Here is a 16,448-nt window from a genome sequence, read left to right on the forward strand (position 1 = left end):
TATCCCACACCCCTCACTGTAACACTGATATATCCCACACCCCTCACTGTAACACTGATATATCCCACACCCCTCACTGTAACACTGATATACCCCACACCCCTCACTCTAACACTGATATATCCCACACCCCTCACTGTAACACTGATATATCCCACACCCCTCACTGTAACACTGATATATCCCACACCCCTCACTGTTACACTGATATATCCCACACCCCTCACTGTAGCACTGATATATCCCACACCCCTCACTGTAACACTGATATATCCCACACCCCTCACTGTGACACTGATATATCCCACACCCCTCACTGTAGCACTGATATATCCCACACCCCATCACTGTAACACTGATATATCCCACACCCCCTCACTGTAACACTGATATAACCCACACCCCTCACTGTAACACTCTGATATATCCCACACCCCTCACTGTAACACTGATGTAACCCACACCCCTCACTGTAACACTGATATAACCCACACCCCTCACTGTAACACTGATATATCCCACACCCCTCACTGTAACACTGATATAACCCACACCCCTCACTGTAACACTGATATATCCCACACCCCTCACTGTTACACTGATATATCCCACACCCCTCACTGTTACACTGATATATCCCACACCCCTCACTGTAACACTGATATATCCCACACCCCTCACTGTAAAACTCTGATATACCCCACACCCCTCACTGTAACACTGTGATATACCCCACACCCCTCCCTGTAACACTCTGATATATCCCACACCCCTCACTGTAACACTGATATACCCCACACCCCTCACTGTAACACTGATAAATCCCACACCCCTCACTGTAACACTGATATACCCCACACCCCTCACTGTAACACTGATATATCCCACACCCCTCACTGTAACACTCTGATATCCCCCACACCCCTCACTGTAACACTGATATACCCCACACCCCTCACTGTAACACTGATATATCCCACACCCCTCACTGTAACACTCTGATATAACCCACACCCCTCACTGTAACACTGATATACCCCACACCCCTCACTGTAACACTGATATATCCCACACCCCTCACTGTAACACTCTGATATCCCCCACACCCCTCACTGTAACACTGATATACCCCACACCCCTCACTGTAACACTGATATACCCCACACCCCTCACTGTAACACTCTGATATATCCCACACCCCTCACTGTAACACTGATATATCCCACACCCCTCACTGTAAAACTCTGATATATCCCACACCCCTCACTGTAACACTGATATATCCCACACCCCTCACTGTAACACTGATATATCCCACACCCCTCACTGTAAAACTCTGATATACCCCACACCCCTCACTGTAACACTGTGATATACCCCACACCCCTCCCTGTAACACTCTGATATATCCCACACCCCTCACTGTAACACTGATATACCCCACACCCCTCACTGTAACACTGATAAATCCCACACCCCTCACTGTAACACTGATATACCCCACACCCCTCACTGTAACACTCTGATATATCCCACACCCCTCACTGTAACACTGATATATCCCACACCCCTCACTGTAACACTGATATATCCCACACCCCTCACTGTAACACTGATATATCCCACACCCCTCACTGTAACACTCTGATATCCCCCACACCCCTCACTGTAACACTGATATATCCCACACCCCTCACTGTAACACTCTGATATACCCCACACCCCTCACTGTAACACTCTGATATATCCCACACCCCTCACTGTAACACTCTGATATATCCCACACCCCTCACTGTAACACTCTGATATATCCCACACCCCTCACTGTAACACTGATATACCCCACACCCCTCACTGTAACACTGATATACCCCACACCCCTCACTGTAACACACTGATATATCCCACACCCCTCACTGTAACACTGATATATCCCACACCCCTCACTGTAACACTGATATACCCCACACCCCTCACTGTTACACTGATATATCCCACACCCCTCACTGTAACACTGATATATCCCACACCCCTCACTGTAACACTGATATATCCCACACCCCTCACTGTAACACTGATATATCCCACACCCCTCACTGTAACACTGATATAACCCACACCCCTCACTGTAACACTGATATATCCCACACCCCTCACTGTGACACTGATATAACCCACACCCCTCACTGTGACACTGATATATCCCACACCCCTCACTGTAACACTGATATATCCCACACCCCTCACTGTGACACTCTGATGTAACCCACACCCCTCACTGTGACACTGATGTATCCCACACCCCTCACTGTAACACTGATATATCCCACACCCCTCACTGTAACACTGATATATCCCACACCCCTCACTGTGACACTGATATACCCCACACCCCTCACTGTAACACTGAGATACCCCACACCCCTCACTGTAACACTGAGATACCCCACACCCCTCACTGTAACACTGAGATACCCCACACCCCTCACTGTAACACTGAGATACCCCACACCCCTCACTGTAACACTGATATACCCCACACCCCTCACTGTAACACTCTGATATAACCCACACCCCTCACTGTAACACTGATATACCCCACACCCCTCACTGGAACACTCTGATATATCCCACACCCCTCACTGTAACACTGATATACCCCACACCCCTCACTGTAACACTGATATACCCCACACCCCTCACTGTAACACTGATATATCCCACACCCCTCACTGTAACACTCTGATATATCCCACACCCCTCACTGTAACACTCTGATATATCCCACACCCCTCACTGTAACACTGATATATCCCACACCCCTCACTGGAACACTGATATATCCCACACCCCTCACTGGAACACTCTGATATATCCCACACCCCTCACTGTAACACTGATATACCCCACACCCCTCACTGTAACACTGATATACCCCACACCCCTCACTGTAACACTGATATATCCCACACCCCTCACTGTAACACTGATATATCCCACACCCCTCACTGTAACACTGATATACCCCACACCCCTCACTGTAACACTGATATATCCCACACCCCTCACTGTAACACTGATATATCCCACACCCCTCACTGTAACACTGATATACCCCACACCCCTCACTGTAACACTGATATATCCCACACCCCTCACTGTAACACTGATATACCCCACACCCCTCACTGTAACACTGATATATCCCACACCCCTCACTGTAACACTGATATATCCCACACCCCTCACTGTAACACTGATATATCCCTCACCCCTCACTGTAACACTGATATATCCCACACCCCTCACTGTAACACTGATATACCCCACACCCCTCACTGTAACACTGATATAACCCACACCCCTCACTGTAACACTGATATATCCCACACCCCTCACTGTAACACTGATATATCCCACACCCCTCACTGTAACACTGATATATCCCTCACCCCTCACTGTAACACTGATATATCCCACACCCCTCACTGTAACACTGATATACCCCACACCCCTCACTGTAACACTGATATAACCCACACCCCTCACTGTAACACTCTGATATATCCCACACCCCTCACTGTAACACTGATATACCCCACACCCCTCACTGTAACACTGATATACCCCACACCCCTCACTGTAACACCGTTAAGTGCAAGTTCGTTCTAACTGATCCCGTTCTCCCTCTCTCTCCTCCCCCTCCGCACCCCTCGTGTCTGTCTCTGCGTGTGTGTGTCCCCCCTCAGTTGGTGAAGCTGATCGAGACGCTGAACACCCAGTTGCAGTCCAAGGGCCGCGAACTGAACGAGTACCGGGCCAACTACAACATCCGGCTGATGAACGAGGAGGAGAAGGCGGCGCGGGAGAGCGAGTCCGGGGGCCGGGCGGGGGGCACCGGGGTTCTCGTCTCCTAGTGTAAGGGCGGGGGGGGTGGGGATTCTCTCCTCTCAACTCTCCCCACCGCATGCAGTTTTCAGCCCCTCGAGGTGAGTGGGCGGTGGTGACGATGAGAGTCCCAGGAGGAGAAGATTGTGAAATAGCAGCTGTTCGCCCTTGGGGGGCGTCGCGCAAGACTCTTTGCTGGTTTCTCCCTGGGTGCTGAGGGTGCGGGGAGGGGGGTCTCACCCTCTTTTTTTCCCCCCTGCCATCGGGACTCTTGGAATCTTTCCCGGTGTTGTTCTGTTTCTGTTGTCGCGAATTATTGATTAAACTGTGTGTGTCGGAGTTCAGGAGTGGCGTCGTGGTTGGATCGGGTCTCTCAGGCGCATGCACACGCTTTCCCATCGTTTTACAGCACGGGCTCGAAGAGGCGGAGGGGGGGGCGCGGGGGCTGAACGGCCTCTTCCCGTTCCCGGGCTGAAGGCTCGAAGAGGGGCCGAACGGCCTCCTCCTCCTGTCCCCGCTTTGCACTGAGCTGCCTCCGGAGCAGGCGTGCTCCTCCGTTGTAACCTCCAGGCGTCCGAAGGTTGCTGCACAAGGTGAGGGCTCACGGGGGTTGGGGGTAATTTGTTAGCACGGATGGAGGATTGGTTTAACGGACAGAAAACAGAGAGCAGGGATAAACGGGTCATTCTCAGGCTGGCAGGCTGTAACCAGTGGGGTGCCGCGAGGGTCAGTGCTCGGGCCTCAGCTATTTACAATCTGTATCAACGATATAGAATATAAGAGCGAGGAGGTTATGATGGAGCTGTATAAAACACTGGTTAGCCCACAGCTGGAGTACTGTGTGCAGTTCTGGTCGCCGCACGACAGGAAGGATGTGATCACTTTGGAGAGGGTGCAGAGGAGATTCACCAGGATGTTACCAGGGCTGGAGCGCTTCAGCTGTGAAGAGAGACTGGGAAGATTGGGTTTGTTTTCCTTGGAGCAGAGGAGGCTGAGGGGGGGGACATGATTGAGGTGTACAAAATTATGAGGGGCACAGATAGGATGGATACCAAGGAGCTTCTTCCCTTCGTTGAGGGTTCTATAACCAGGGGGCATAGATTCAAGGTAAAAGGCGGGAGGTTTAGAGGGGATTTGAGAGAGAACTTTTTCACCCAGAGGGTGGCTGGAGTCTGGAACTCACTGCCTGGGAGGGTTGTGGAGGCAGGAACCCTCACAACATTCAAGAAGCATTTGGATGAGCACTTGAAATGCCATAGCATACAAGGCTACGGACCAAATGCTGGAATATGGGATTAGAGCAGACAGGGCTTGATGGCCGGCGCGGACACGATGGGCCGAAGGGCCTCTATCCGTGCTGGATAACTCTATGACTCTATGCCCGGACTTCAAGGGTTAAGTTACGAGGAGAGATGACACAAATTGGGGTTGTGTTCTCTGGAGTTTCGAAGGTTAAGGGGTGATCTGATCGAAGTTTATAAGATATTGAGGGGAACGGAGAGGGTGGATGGAGAGAAACTATTTCCGCTGGTTGGGGATTCTAGGAGTAGGGGGGCACAGTCTTAAAATTAGAGCCAGACCTTTCAGGAGCGAGATTAGAAAACATTTCTACACACAAAGGGTGGTAGAAGTTTGGAACTCTCTTCCGCAATCGGCAATTGATACCAGCTCAATCGCTAAATTTAAATCTGAGATAGATAGCTTTTTGGGCAACCAAAGGTATTAAGGGATATGGGCCAATGGCAGGTATATGGAGTTAGATCACAGATCAGCCCATGACCTTATCAAATGGCGGAGCAGGCACGAGGGGCTGAATGGCCTCCTCCTGTTCCTATGTTCTGAGAGAGAGGGACTGAGAGACACCAGTCAGTGTACAGATATCTCCCTGAGAGAGAGGGGACTGAGAGACACCAGTCAGTGTACAGATATCTCCCTGAGAGAGAGGGGACTGAGAGACACCAGTCAGTGTCCAGATATCTCCCTGAGAGAGAGGGACTGAGAGACACCAGTCAGTGTACAGATATCTCCCTGAGAGAGAGGGGACTGAGAGACACCAGTCAGTGTACAGATATCTCCCTGAGAGAGAGAGGGACTGAGACACCAGTCAGTGTACAGATATCTCCCTGAGAGAGAGGGGACTGAGAGACACCAGTCAGTGTACAGATATCACCCTGAGAGAGAGGGGACTGAGAGACACCAGTCAGTGTACAGATATCTCCTTGAGAGAGAGGGACTGAGAGACACCAGTCAGTGTACAGATATCACCCTGAGAGAGAGGGGACTGAGAGACACCAGTCAGTGTACAGATATCACCCTGAGAGAGAGGGGACTGAGAGACACCAGTCAGTGTACAGATATCTCCCTGAGAGAGAGAGGGACTGAGACACCAGTCAGTGTACAGATATCTCCCTGAGAGAGAGGGGACTGAGAGACACCAGTCAGTGTACAGATATCACCCTGAGAGAGAGGGGACTGAGAGACACCAGTCAGTGTACAGATATCTCCTTGAGAGAGAGGGACTGAGAGACACCAGTCAGTGTACAGATATCACCCTGAGAGAGAGGGGACTGAGAGACACCAGTCAGTGTACAGATATCTCCCTGAGAGAGAGGGGACTGAGAGACACCAGTCAGTGTACAGATATCACCCTGAGAGAGAGGACTGAGAGACACCAGTCAGTGTACAGATATCACCCTGAGAGAGAGGACTGAGACACCAGTCAGTGTACAGATATCACCCTGAGAGAGAGGACTGAGAGACACCAGTCAGTGTACAGATATCACCCTGAGAGAGAGGACTGAGACACCAGTCAGTGTACAGATATCACCCTGAGAGAGAGGGGACTGAGAGACACCAGTCAGTGTACAGATATCACCCTGAGAGAGAGGGGGACTGAGAGACACCAGTCAGTGTACAGATATCTCCCTGAGAGAGAGGGGGACTGAGACACCAGTCAGTGTACAGATATCTCCCTGAGAGGGGGGGGACTGAGAGACACCAGTCAGTGTACAGATATCTCCCTGAGAGAGAGGGGACTGAGAGACACCAGTCAGTGTACAGATATCTCCCTGAGAGAGAGGGGACTGAGAGACACCAGTCAGTGTGCAGATATCTCCCTGAGAGAGAGGGACTGAGAGACACCAGTCAGTGTACAGATATCTCCCTGAGAGGGGGGGGACTGAGAGACACCAGTCAGTGTACAGATATCTCCCTGAGAGAGAGGGGACTGAGAGACACCAGTCAGTGTACAGATATCTCCCTGAGAGAGAGGGGACTGAGAGACACCAGTCAGTGTGCAGATATCTCCCTGAGAGAGAGGGACTGAGAGACACCAGTCAGTGTACAGATATCTCCCTGAGAGAGAGGGGACTGAGAGACACCAGTCAGTGTACAGATATCTCCCTGAGAGAGAGGGACTGAGAGACACCAGTCAGTGTACAGATATCTCCCTGAGAGAGGGGACTGAGAGACACCAGTCAGTGTACAGATATCTCCCTGAGAGAGAGGGGACTGAGAGACACCGGTCAGTGTACAGATATCTCCCTGAGAGAGAGGGGACTGAGAGACACCAGTCAGTGTGCAGATATCTCCCTGAGAGAGAGAGGGACTGAGAGACACCAGTCAGTGTGCAGATATCTCCCTGAGAGAGAGGGACTGAGAGACACCAGTCAGTGTACAGATATCACCCTGAGAGAGAGGGGACTGAGAGACACCAGTCAGTGCACAGATATCACCCTGAGAGAGAGGGGACTGAGAGACACCAGTCAGTGTGCAGATATCTCCCTGAGAGAGAGGGACTGAGAGACACCAGTCAGTGTACAGATATCACCCTGAGAGAGAGGGGACTGAGAGACACCAGTCAGTGCACAGATATCACCCTGAGAGAGAGGGGACTGAGAGACACCAGTCAGTGTACAGATATCTCCCTGAGAGAGGGGACTGAGAGACACCAGTCAGTGTACAGATATCTCCCTGAGAGAGAGGGGACTGAGAGACACCAGTCAGTGTACAGATATCTCCCTGAGAGAGAGGGGACTGAGAGACACCAGTCAGTGTACAGATATCTCCCTGAGAGAGAGAGGAGTGAGAGACACCAGTCAGTGTACAGATATCACCCTGAGAGAGAGGGGACTGAGAGACACCAGTCAGTGTTCAGATATCTCCCTGAGAGAGAGGGACTGAGAGACACCAGTCAGTGTTCAGATATCTCCCTGAGAGAGAGAGGGGACTGAGAGACACCAGTCAGTGTACAGATATCTCCCTGAGAGAGAGGGGACTGAGAGACACCAGTCAGTGTACAGATATCTCCCTGAGAGAGGGGACTGAGAGACACCAGTCAGTGTACAGATATCTCCCTGAGAGAGAGGGGACTGAGAGACACCAGTCAGTGTTCAGATATCTCCCTGAGAGGGAGAGGGACCGAGTGTATTGTATCCAAGTTTGCTGATGATACAAAGCTGGGTGGGAAAGTAAGCTGGAGGAGGACACAGAGGGATAGAGACAGAGGGGGTGAGAAGGTGGCAGATGGAGTATAATGTGGGGAAATGTGAGGTTATTCACTTCAGTCGGAAGAATAGAAAAAACAGAATATTGTATAAATGGTGAGAAACTATTAAATGTTGGTGTCCAGAGAGACTTGGGTGTCCTCGTACAAGAAACACAAAAAGTTAACACGCAGGTACAGCAATTAGGAAGGCAAACGGTACGTTGGCCTTAATTGCAAGAGGGTTGGAGTACAAGAGTAAGGAAGTCTTACTACAGTTGTCCAGGGCTTTGGTGAGACCTCACCTGGAGCACTGTCTACAGTTCTGGTCTCCTTATCTGAGGAAGGATAGACTTGCCTTAGAGGGGATGCAACGAAGGTTCACTGGATTGATTCCTGGGATGAGGGGGTTGTCCTATGAGGAGAGATTGAGTAGAATGGGCCCATACTCTCTGGAGTTTCGGAGAATGAGAGGTGATCTCATTGAAACATCGAAGATTCTGAGGGGGGTTTGACAGGGTAGATGCTGAGAGGGCGTTTCCCCCCTTGGCTGGAGAGTCCGGAACGAGGGGGCATCGTCTCAGGATAAGGGGTCGGCCATCCAAGACTGAGATGAGGAGGGATTTCTTCACTGAGGGCGGTGAATCTTTGGAATTCTCTCCCCCAGAGGCCTGCGGATGCTCAGTCGTCGAGTATATTCAAGGCTGAGATCGATGGATATTTGGACTCTGGGGGGAATCGAGGGATACGGGGATCGGGCGGGAAAGAGGAGTTGAGTTCGAAGAGGGGACACCGAACGGCGGAGCAGGCTCGAGGGGCCGAGCGGCCTCCTCCTGCTCCCTATTTCTGCTGTCCTCGACCTCGTGCGAGCAAGGGCGGGGACCCTGAAGCGACGGCGAGAGGCAGCACGGGCCGAAACCCCTGGATGTCGATCTCGTCAGCCCTGCGACTGAGCGAAGAATCGCGGAGCGCGGAAGGAAAAAAAAAACCCGCGCTGATTGCGAGGGACTCGATCAAATCTCCCCTTGACCGTCTCGGCTCCGAGGAAAACAGACAAACTCTCTCCAAGAGCGGGCGGAGACACACACACACACACACACACACGGAGACGTTCAGGAAGCTGTGCGCTTTATTCAGATTTGTTTGCAAAGATCTCCCGACGGTCGACGTTCTCCCTCTTCCCCTCCCGCCCCAGGTCCGTGTTAAGTGTTGATCTCCAGGGTGTAAATCTCAGGAGAGCAGCTTGTCCCGTCCGGCCCCCGACCGCCGATCAGACACAGGTTCTCGCCGACCACCAAGACCCGATGGCCGACTCTCTTCATCTCTGAATCCGTGCCGCTGAGCTGGTACCAGCGGCCGCCAGCAGTCCCTGGGAGGCAGAACGATCGGATCAGTGCACGGGGACGTGGGTTAGATCCAGGGTAACACTCCCTCGACACTGTCCCGTCAAACACTCCCAGGGCAGGTACAGGGTGAGATACAGAGTAAAGCTCCCTCGACACTGTCCCATCAAACACTCCCAGGGCAGGTACGGGGTGAGATACAGAGTAAAGCTCCCTCTACACTGTCCCGTCAAACACTCCCAGGGCAGGGACAGGGTGAGATGCAGAGTAAAGCTCCCTCTACACTGTCACATCAAACACTCCCAGGGCAGGTACAGGGTTAGATACAGAGTAAAGCTCCCTCTACACTGTCCCATCAAACACTCCCAGGGTAGGTACAGGGTAAGATACAGAGTAAAGCTCCCTCTACACTGTCACATCAAACACTCCCAGGGCAGGTACAGGGTTAGATACAGAGTAAAGCTCCCTCTACACTGTCCCATCAAACACTCCCAGGGCAGGTACAGGGTTAGATACAGAGTAAAGCTCCCTCTACACTGTCCCATCAAACACTCCCAGGGCAGGTACAGGGTGAGATACAGAGTAAAGCTCCCTCTACACTGTCCCATCAAACACTCCCAGGGCAGGTACAGGGTGAGATACAGAGTGAAGCTCCCTCTACACTGTCCCATCAAACACTCCCAGGGCAGGTACAGGGTGAGATACAGAGTAAAGCTCCCTCCACACTGTCCCATCAAACACTCCCAGGGTCAGGTACAGGGTTAGATACAGAGTAAAGCTCCCTCTGCACTGTCCCATCAAACACTCCCAGGGCAGGTACAGGGTGAGATACAGAGTAAAGCTCCCTCTACACTGTCCCATCAAACACTCCCAGGGTCGGTACAGGGTGAGATACAGAGTAAAGCTCCCTCTACACTGTCCGATCAAACACTCCCAGGGCAGGTACAGGGTTAGATACAGAGTAAAGCTCCCTCTACACTGTCCCATCAAATACTCCCAGGGTCAGGTACAGGGTTAGATACAGAGTAAAGCTCCCTCTGCACTGTCCCGTCAAACACTCTCAGGGCAGGTACAGGGTTCGGTACAGAGTAAAGCTCCCTCGACACTGTCCCATCAAACACTCCCAGGGTCAGGTACAGGGTTAGATACAGAGTAAAGCTCCCTCCACACTGTCCCATCAAACACTCCCATGGTCAGGTACAGGGTTAGATACAGAGTAAAGCTCCCTCTACACTGTCCCATCAAACACTCCCAGGGCAGGGACAGGGTTAGATACAGAGTAAAGCTCCCTCTACACTGTCCCATCGAACACTCCCAGGGTCAGGTACAGGGTTAGATACAGAGTAAAGCTCCCTCTACACTGTCCCGTCAAACACTCCCAGGGCAGGTGCAGGGTTAGATACAGAGTAAAGCTCCCTCCACACTGTCCCATCAAACACTCCCAGGGCAGGGACAGGGTGAGATACAGAGTAAAGCTCCCTCTACACTGTCCCATCAAACACTCCCAGGGCAGGTACAGGGTTAGATACAGAGTAAAGCTCCCTCTACACTGTCCCATCAAACACTCCCAGGGTCAGGTATAGGGTTAGATACAGAGTAAAGCTCCCTCTACACTGTCCCATCAAACACTCCCAGGGCAGGTACAGGGTTAGATGCAGAGTAAAGCTCCCTCTACACTGTCCGATCAAACACTCCCAGGGCAGGTACAGGGTTAGATACAGAGTAAAGCTCCCTCTACACTGTCCCATCAAACACTCCCAGGGTCAGGTACAGGGTTAGATACAGAGTAAAGCTCCCTCCACACTGTCCCATCAAACACTCCCAGGGCAGGTACAGGGTTAGAGACAGAGTAAAACTCCCTCCACACTGTCCCGTCAAACACTCCCAGGGCAGGTACAGGGTTGGACACAGAGTAAAGCTCCCTCTACACTGTCCCATCAAACACTCCCAGGGCAGATACAGGGTTAGATACAGAGTAAAGCTCCCTCTACACTGTCCCGTCAAACACTCCCAGGGCAGGTACAGGGTTGGACACAGAGTAAAGCTCCCTCTTCACTGTCCCATCAAACACTCCCAGGGCAGATACAGGGTTAGATACAGAGTAAAGCTCCCTCTACACTGTCCCATCAAACACTCCCAGGGCAGGTTTAGGGTTAGATACAGAGTAAAGCTCCCTCTGCACTGTCCCATCAAACACTCCCAGGGGCAGGTACAGGGTTAGATACAGAGCAAAGCTCCCTCTACACTGTCCCATCAAACACTCCCTGGGTCAGGTACAGGGATAGATACAGAGTAAAGCTCCCTCTACACTGTCCCATCAAACACTCCCAGGGCAGGTACAGGGTTAGATGCAGAGTAAAGCTCCCTCTCCACTGTCCCGTTAAACACTCCCAGGGCAGGTACAGGGTTAGATACAGAGTAAAGCTCCCTCTACACTGTCCCGTCAAACACTCCCAGGGTCAGGTACAGGGTTAGATACAGAGTAAAGCTCCCTCTACACTGTCCCATCAAACACTCCCAGGGTCAGGTACAGGGTTAGATACAGAGTAAAGCTCCCTCTACACTGTCCCGTCAAACACTCCCAGGGCAGGTACAGGGTTAGATACAGAGTAAAGCTCCCTCTACACTGTCCCATCAAACACTCCCAGGGCAGGTACAGGGTTCGATACAGAGTAAAGCTCCCTCGACACTGTCCCATCAAACACTCCCAGGGCAGGTACAGGGTTCGATACAGAGTAAAGCTCCCTCCACACTGTCCCATCAAACACTCCCAGGGCAGGTGCAGGGTTAGATACAGAGTAAAGCTCCCTCCACACTGTCCCGTCAAACACTCCCAGGGCAGGTACAGGGTTAGATACAGAGTAAAGCTCCCTCTACACTGTCCCATCAAACACTCCCAGGGGCAGGTACAGGGTTAGATACAGAGTAAAGCTCCCTCTACACTGTCCCATCAAACACTCCCAGGGGCAGGTACAGGGTTAGATACAGAGTAAAGCTCCCTCGACACTGTCCCATCAAACACTCCCAGGGTCAGGTACAGGGTTAGATACAGAGTAAAGCTCCCTCTACACTATCCCATCAAACACTCCCAGGGCAGGTACAGGGTTAGATACAGAGTAAAGCTCCCTCTACACTGTCCCATCAAACACTCCCAGGGGCAGGTGCAGGGTTAGATACAGAGTAAAGCTCCCTCTACACTGTCCCATCAAATGCTCCCAGGGTCAGGTACAGGGTTAGATACAGAGTAAAGCTCCCTCGACACTGTCCCGTCAAACACTCCCAGGGCAGGTGCAGGGTTAGATACAGAGTAAAGCTCCCTCTACACTGTCCCATCAAACACTCCCAGGGCAGGTACAGGGTTAGATACAGAGTAAAGCTCCCTCTACACTGTCCCATCAAACACTCCCAGGGCAGGTACAGGGTTAGATACAGAGTAAAGCTCCCTCTACACTGTCCCATCAAACACTCCCAGGGTCAGGTACAGGGTTAGATACAGAGTAAAGCTCCCTCTACACTGTCCGATCAAACACTCCCAGGGCAGGTACAGGGTGAGAGACAGAGTAAAGCTCCCTCTACACTGTCCCATCAAACACTCCCAGGGTCAGGTACAGGGTTAGATCCAGAGTAAAGCTCCCTCCACACTGTCCCATCAAACACTCCCAGGGCAGGTACAGGGTTAGAGACAGAGTAAAACTCCCTCCACACTGTCCCGTCAAACACTCCCAGGGCAGGTACAGGGTTAGATACAGAGTAAAGCTCCCTCTACACTGTCCCATCAAACACTCCCAGGGCAGGTTTAGGGTTAGATGCAGAGTAAAGCTCCCTCTGCACTGTCCCATCAAACACTCCCAGGGGCAGGTACAGGGTTAGATACAGAGCAAAGCTCCCTCTACACTGTCCCATCAAACACTCCCTGGGTCAGGTACAGGGATAGATACAGAGTAAAGCTCCCTCTACACTTTCCCATCAAACACTCCCAGGGCAGGTACAGGGTTGGATGCAGAGTAAAGCTCCCTCTACACTGTCCCGTTAAACACTCCCAGGGCAGGTACAGGGTTAGATACAGAGTAAAGCTCCCTCTACACTGTCCCATCAAACACTCCCAGGGCAGGTACAGGGTTCGATACAGAGTAAAGCTCCCTCTGCACTGTCCCATCAAACACTCCCAGGGCAGGTACAGGGTTCGATACAGAGTAAAGCTCCCTCTACACTGTCCCATCAAACACTCCCAGGGCAGGTACAGGGTTAGATCCAGAGTAAAGCTCCCTCTACACTGTCCCATCAAACACTCCCAGGGCAGGTACAGGGTTAGATACAGAGTAAAGCTCCCTCGACACTGTCCCATCAAACACTCCCAGGGCAGGTACAGGGTTAGATACAGAGTAAAGCTCCCTCCACACTGTCCCATCAAACACGCCCAGGGCAGGTACAGGGTGAGATACAGAGTAAAGCTCCCTCGACACTGTCCCATCAAACACTCCCAGGGCAGGTGCAGGGTTAGATACAGAGTAAATCTCCCTCCACACTGTCCCGTCAAACACTCCCAGGGCAGGTACAGGGTTAGATACAGAGTAAAGCTCCCTCTACACTGTCCCATCAAACACTCCCAGGGGCAGGTACAGGGTTAGATACAGAGTAAAGCTCCCTCTGCACTGTCCCATCAAACACTCCCAGGGGCAGGTACAGGGTTAGATACAGAGTAAAGCTCCCTCGACACTGTCCCATCAAACACTCCCAGGGTCAGGTACAGGGTTAGATACAGCGTAAAGCTCCCTCTACACTATCCCATCAAACACTCCCAGGGCAGGTACAGGGTTAGATACAGAGTAAAGCTCCCTCGACACTGTCCCATCAAACACTCCTAGGGCAGGTACAGCACGTGTTAGATACAGAGTAAAGCTCCCTCTACACTATCCCATCAAACACTCCCAGGTCAGGTACAGGGTTAGATACAGAGTAAAGCTCCCTCTGCACTGTCCCATCAAACACTCCCAGGGCAGGTACAGGGTTCGATACAGAGTAAAGCTCCCTCTGCACTGTCCCATCAAACACTCCCAGGGCAGGTACAGGATTCGATACAGAGTAAAGCTCCCTCTGCACTGTCCCATCAAACACTCCCAGGGCAGGTACAGGATTCGATACAGAGTAAAGCTCCCTCTACACTCTCCCATCAAACACTCCCAGGGCAGGTACAGGGTTAGATACAGAGTAAAGCTCCCTCTGCACTGTCCCATCAAACACTCCCAGGGCAGGTCCAGGGTTAGATACAGAGTAAAGCTCCCTCTACACTGTCCCATCAAACACTCCCAGGGTCAGGCACAGGGTTAGATACAGAGTAAAGCTCCCTCTACACTGTCCCATCAAACACTCCCAGGGTCAGGTACAGGGTTAGATGCAGAGTAAAGCTCCCTCCACACTGTCCCATCAAACACTCCCAGGGCAGGTACAGGGTTAGATACAGAGTAAAGCTCCCTCGACACTGTCCCATCAAACACTCCCAGGGCAGGTACAGCGTTAGATACAGAGTAAAGCTCCCTCTACACTGTCCCATCAAACACTCCCAGGGCAGGTGCAGGGTTAGATACAGAGTAAAGCTCCCTCTACACTGTCTTATCAAACACTCCCAGGGTCAGGTACAGGGTGAGATACAGAGTAAAGCTCCCTCCACACTGTCCCATCAAACACTCCCAGGGCAGGTACAGGGTTAGATACAGAGTGAAGCTCCATCTACACTGTCCCATCAAACACTCCAAGGGCAGGTACAGCACGTGTTAGATACAGAGCAATGCTCCCTCTTCACTGTCCCGTCAAACACTCCCAGGGCAGGTACAGGGTTAGATACAGAGTAAAGCTCCCTCTGTACTGTCCCATCAAACACTCCCAGGGCAGGTACAGGGTTAGATACAGAGTAAAGCTCCCTCTACACTGTCCCATCAAACACTCCCAGGGCAGGTACAGGATTCGATACAGAGTAAAGCTCCCTCTACACTGTCCCATCAAACACTCCCAGGGCAGGTACAGGGTTAGATACAGAGTAAAGCTCCCTCTACACTGTCCCATCAAACACTCCCAGGGCAGGTCCAGGATTCGATACAGAGTAAAGCTCCCTCTACACTGTCCCATCAAACACTCCCAGGGCAGGTGCAGGGTTAGATACAGAGTAAAGCTCCCTCTACACTGTCCCATCAAACACTCCCAGGGCAGGTCCAGGGTGAGATACAGAGTAAAGCTCCCTCCACACTGTCCCATCAAACACTCCCAGGGCAGGTACAGGGTTAGACACAGAGTAAAGCTCCCTCTACACTGTCCCATCAAACACTCCCAGGGTCAGGTACAGGGTTAGATACAGAGTAAAGCTCCCTCTACACTGTCCCATCAAACACTCCCAGGGTCAGGTACAGGGTTAGTTGCAGAGTAAAGCTCCCTCTGCACTGTCCCATCAAACACTCCCAGGGTCAGGTACAGGGTGAGATACAGAGTAAAGCTCCCTCCACACTGTCCCATCAAACACTCCCAGGGCAGGTACAGGGTTAGATACAGAGTGAAGCTCCATCTACACTGTCCCATCAAACACTCCCAGGGCAGGTACAGGGTGAGATACAGAGTAAAGCTCCCTCCACACTGTCCCATCAAACACTCCCAGGGCAGGTACAGGGTTAGATACAGAGTGAAGCTCCATCTACACTGTCCCATCAAACACTCCCAGGGCAGGTACAGGGTGAGATACAGAGTAA

The 16,448-nt window shown here is 51.8% G+C and overlaps 2 protein-coding genes across 2 annotated transcripts in view; one reads left to right on the forward strand and one right to left on the reverse strand.

Moving 5' to 3' along the window:
* Positions 1-4,227, forward strand: part of pfdn2 (prefoldin subunit 2) — a 21,884-nt gene extending 17,657 nt beyond the window's left edge. Inside the window, exon 3 of the mRNA XM_067978904.1 lies at positions 3,750-4,227. Within this exon, the coding sequence (XP_067835005.1) occupies positions 3,750-3,917 (168 nt within the window). The 3' untranslated portion in view covers positions 3,918-4,227. The remainder of the gene's footprint in view (positions 1-3,749) is intronic.
* Positions 4,228-9,572: 5,345 nt separating this feature from the next.
* Positions 9,573-16,448, reverse strand: part of LOC137312321 (kelch domain-containing protein 9-like) — a 70,236-nt gene continuing 63,360 nt past the window's right edge. The window contains 1 exon segment of the mRNA XM_067978905.1: positions 9,573-9,740. Coding sequence (XP_067835006.1) covers positions 9,574-9,740 — 167 coding nt within the window. The 3' untranslated portion in view covers position 9,573.

This window comes from Heptranchias perlo, unplaced genomic scaffold, assembly GCF_035084215.1.
Source record: "Heptranchias perlo isolate sHepPer1 unplaced genomic scaffold, sHepPer1.hap1 HAP1_SCAFFOLD_418, whole genome shotgun sequence".
NCBI classification, from domain to species: Eukaryota; Metazoa; Chordata; class Chondrichthyes; order Hexanchiformes; family Hexanchidae; genus Heptranchias; species Heptranchias perlo.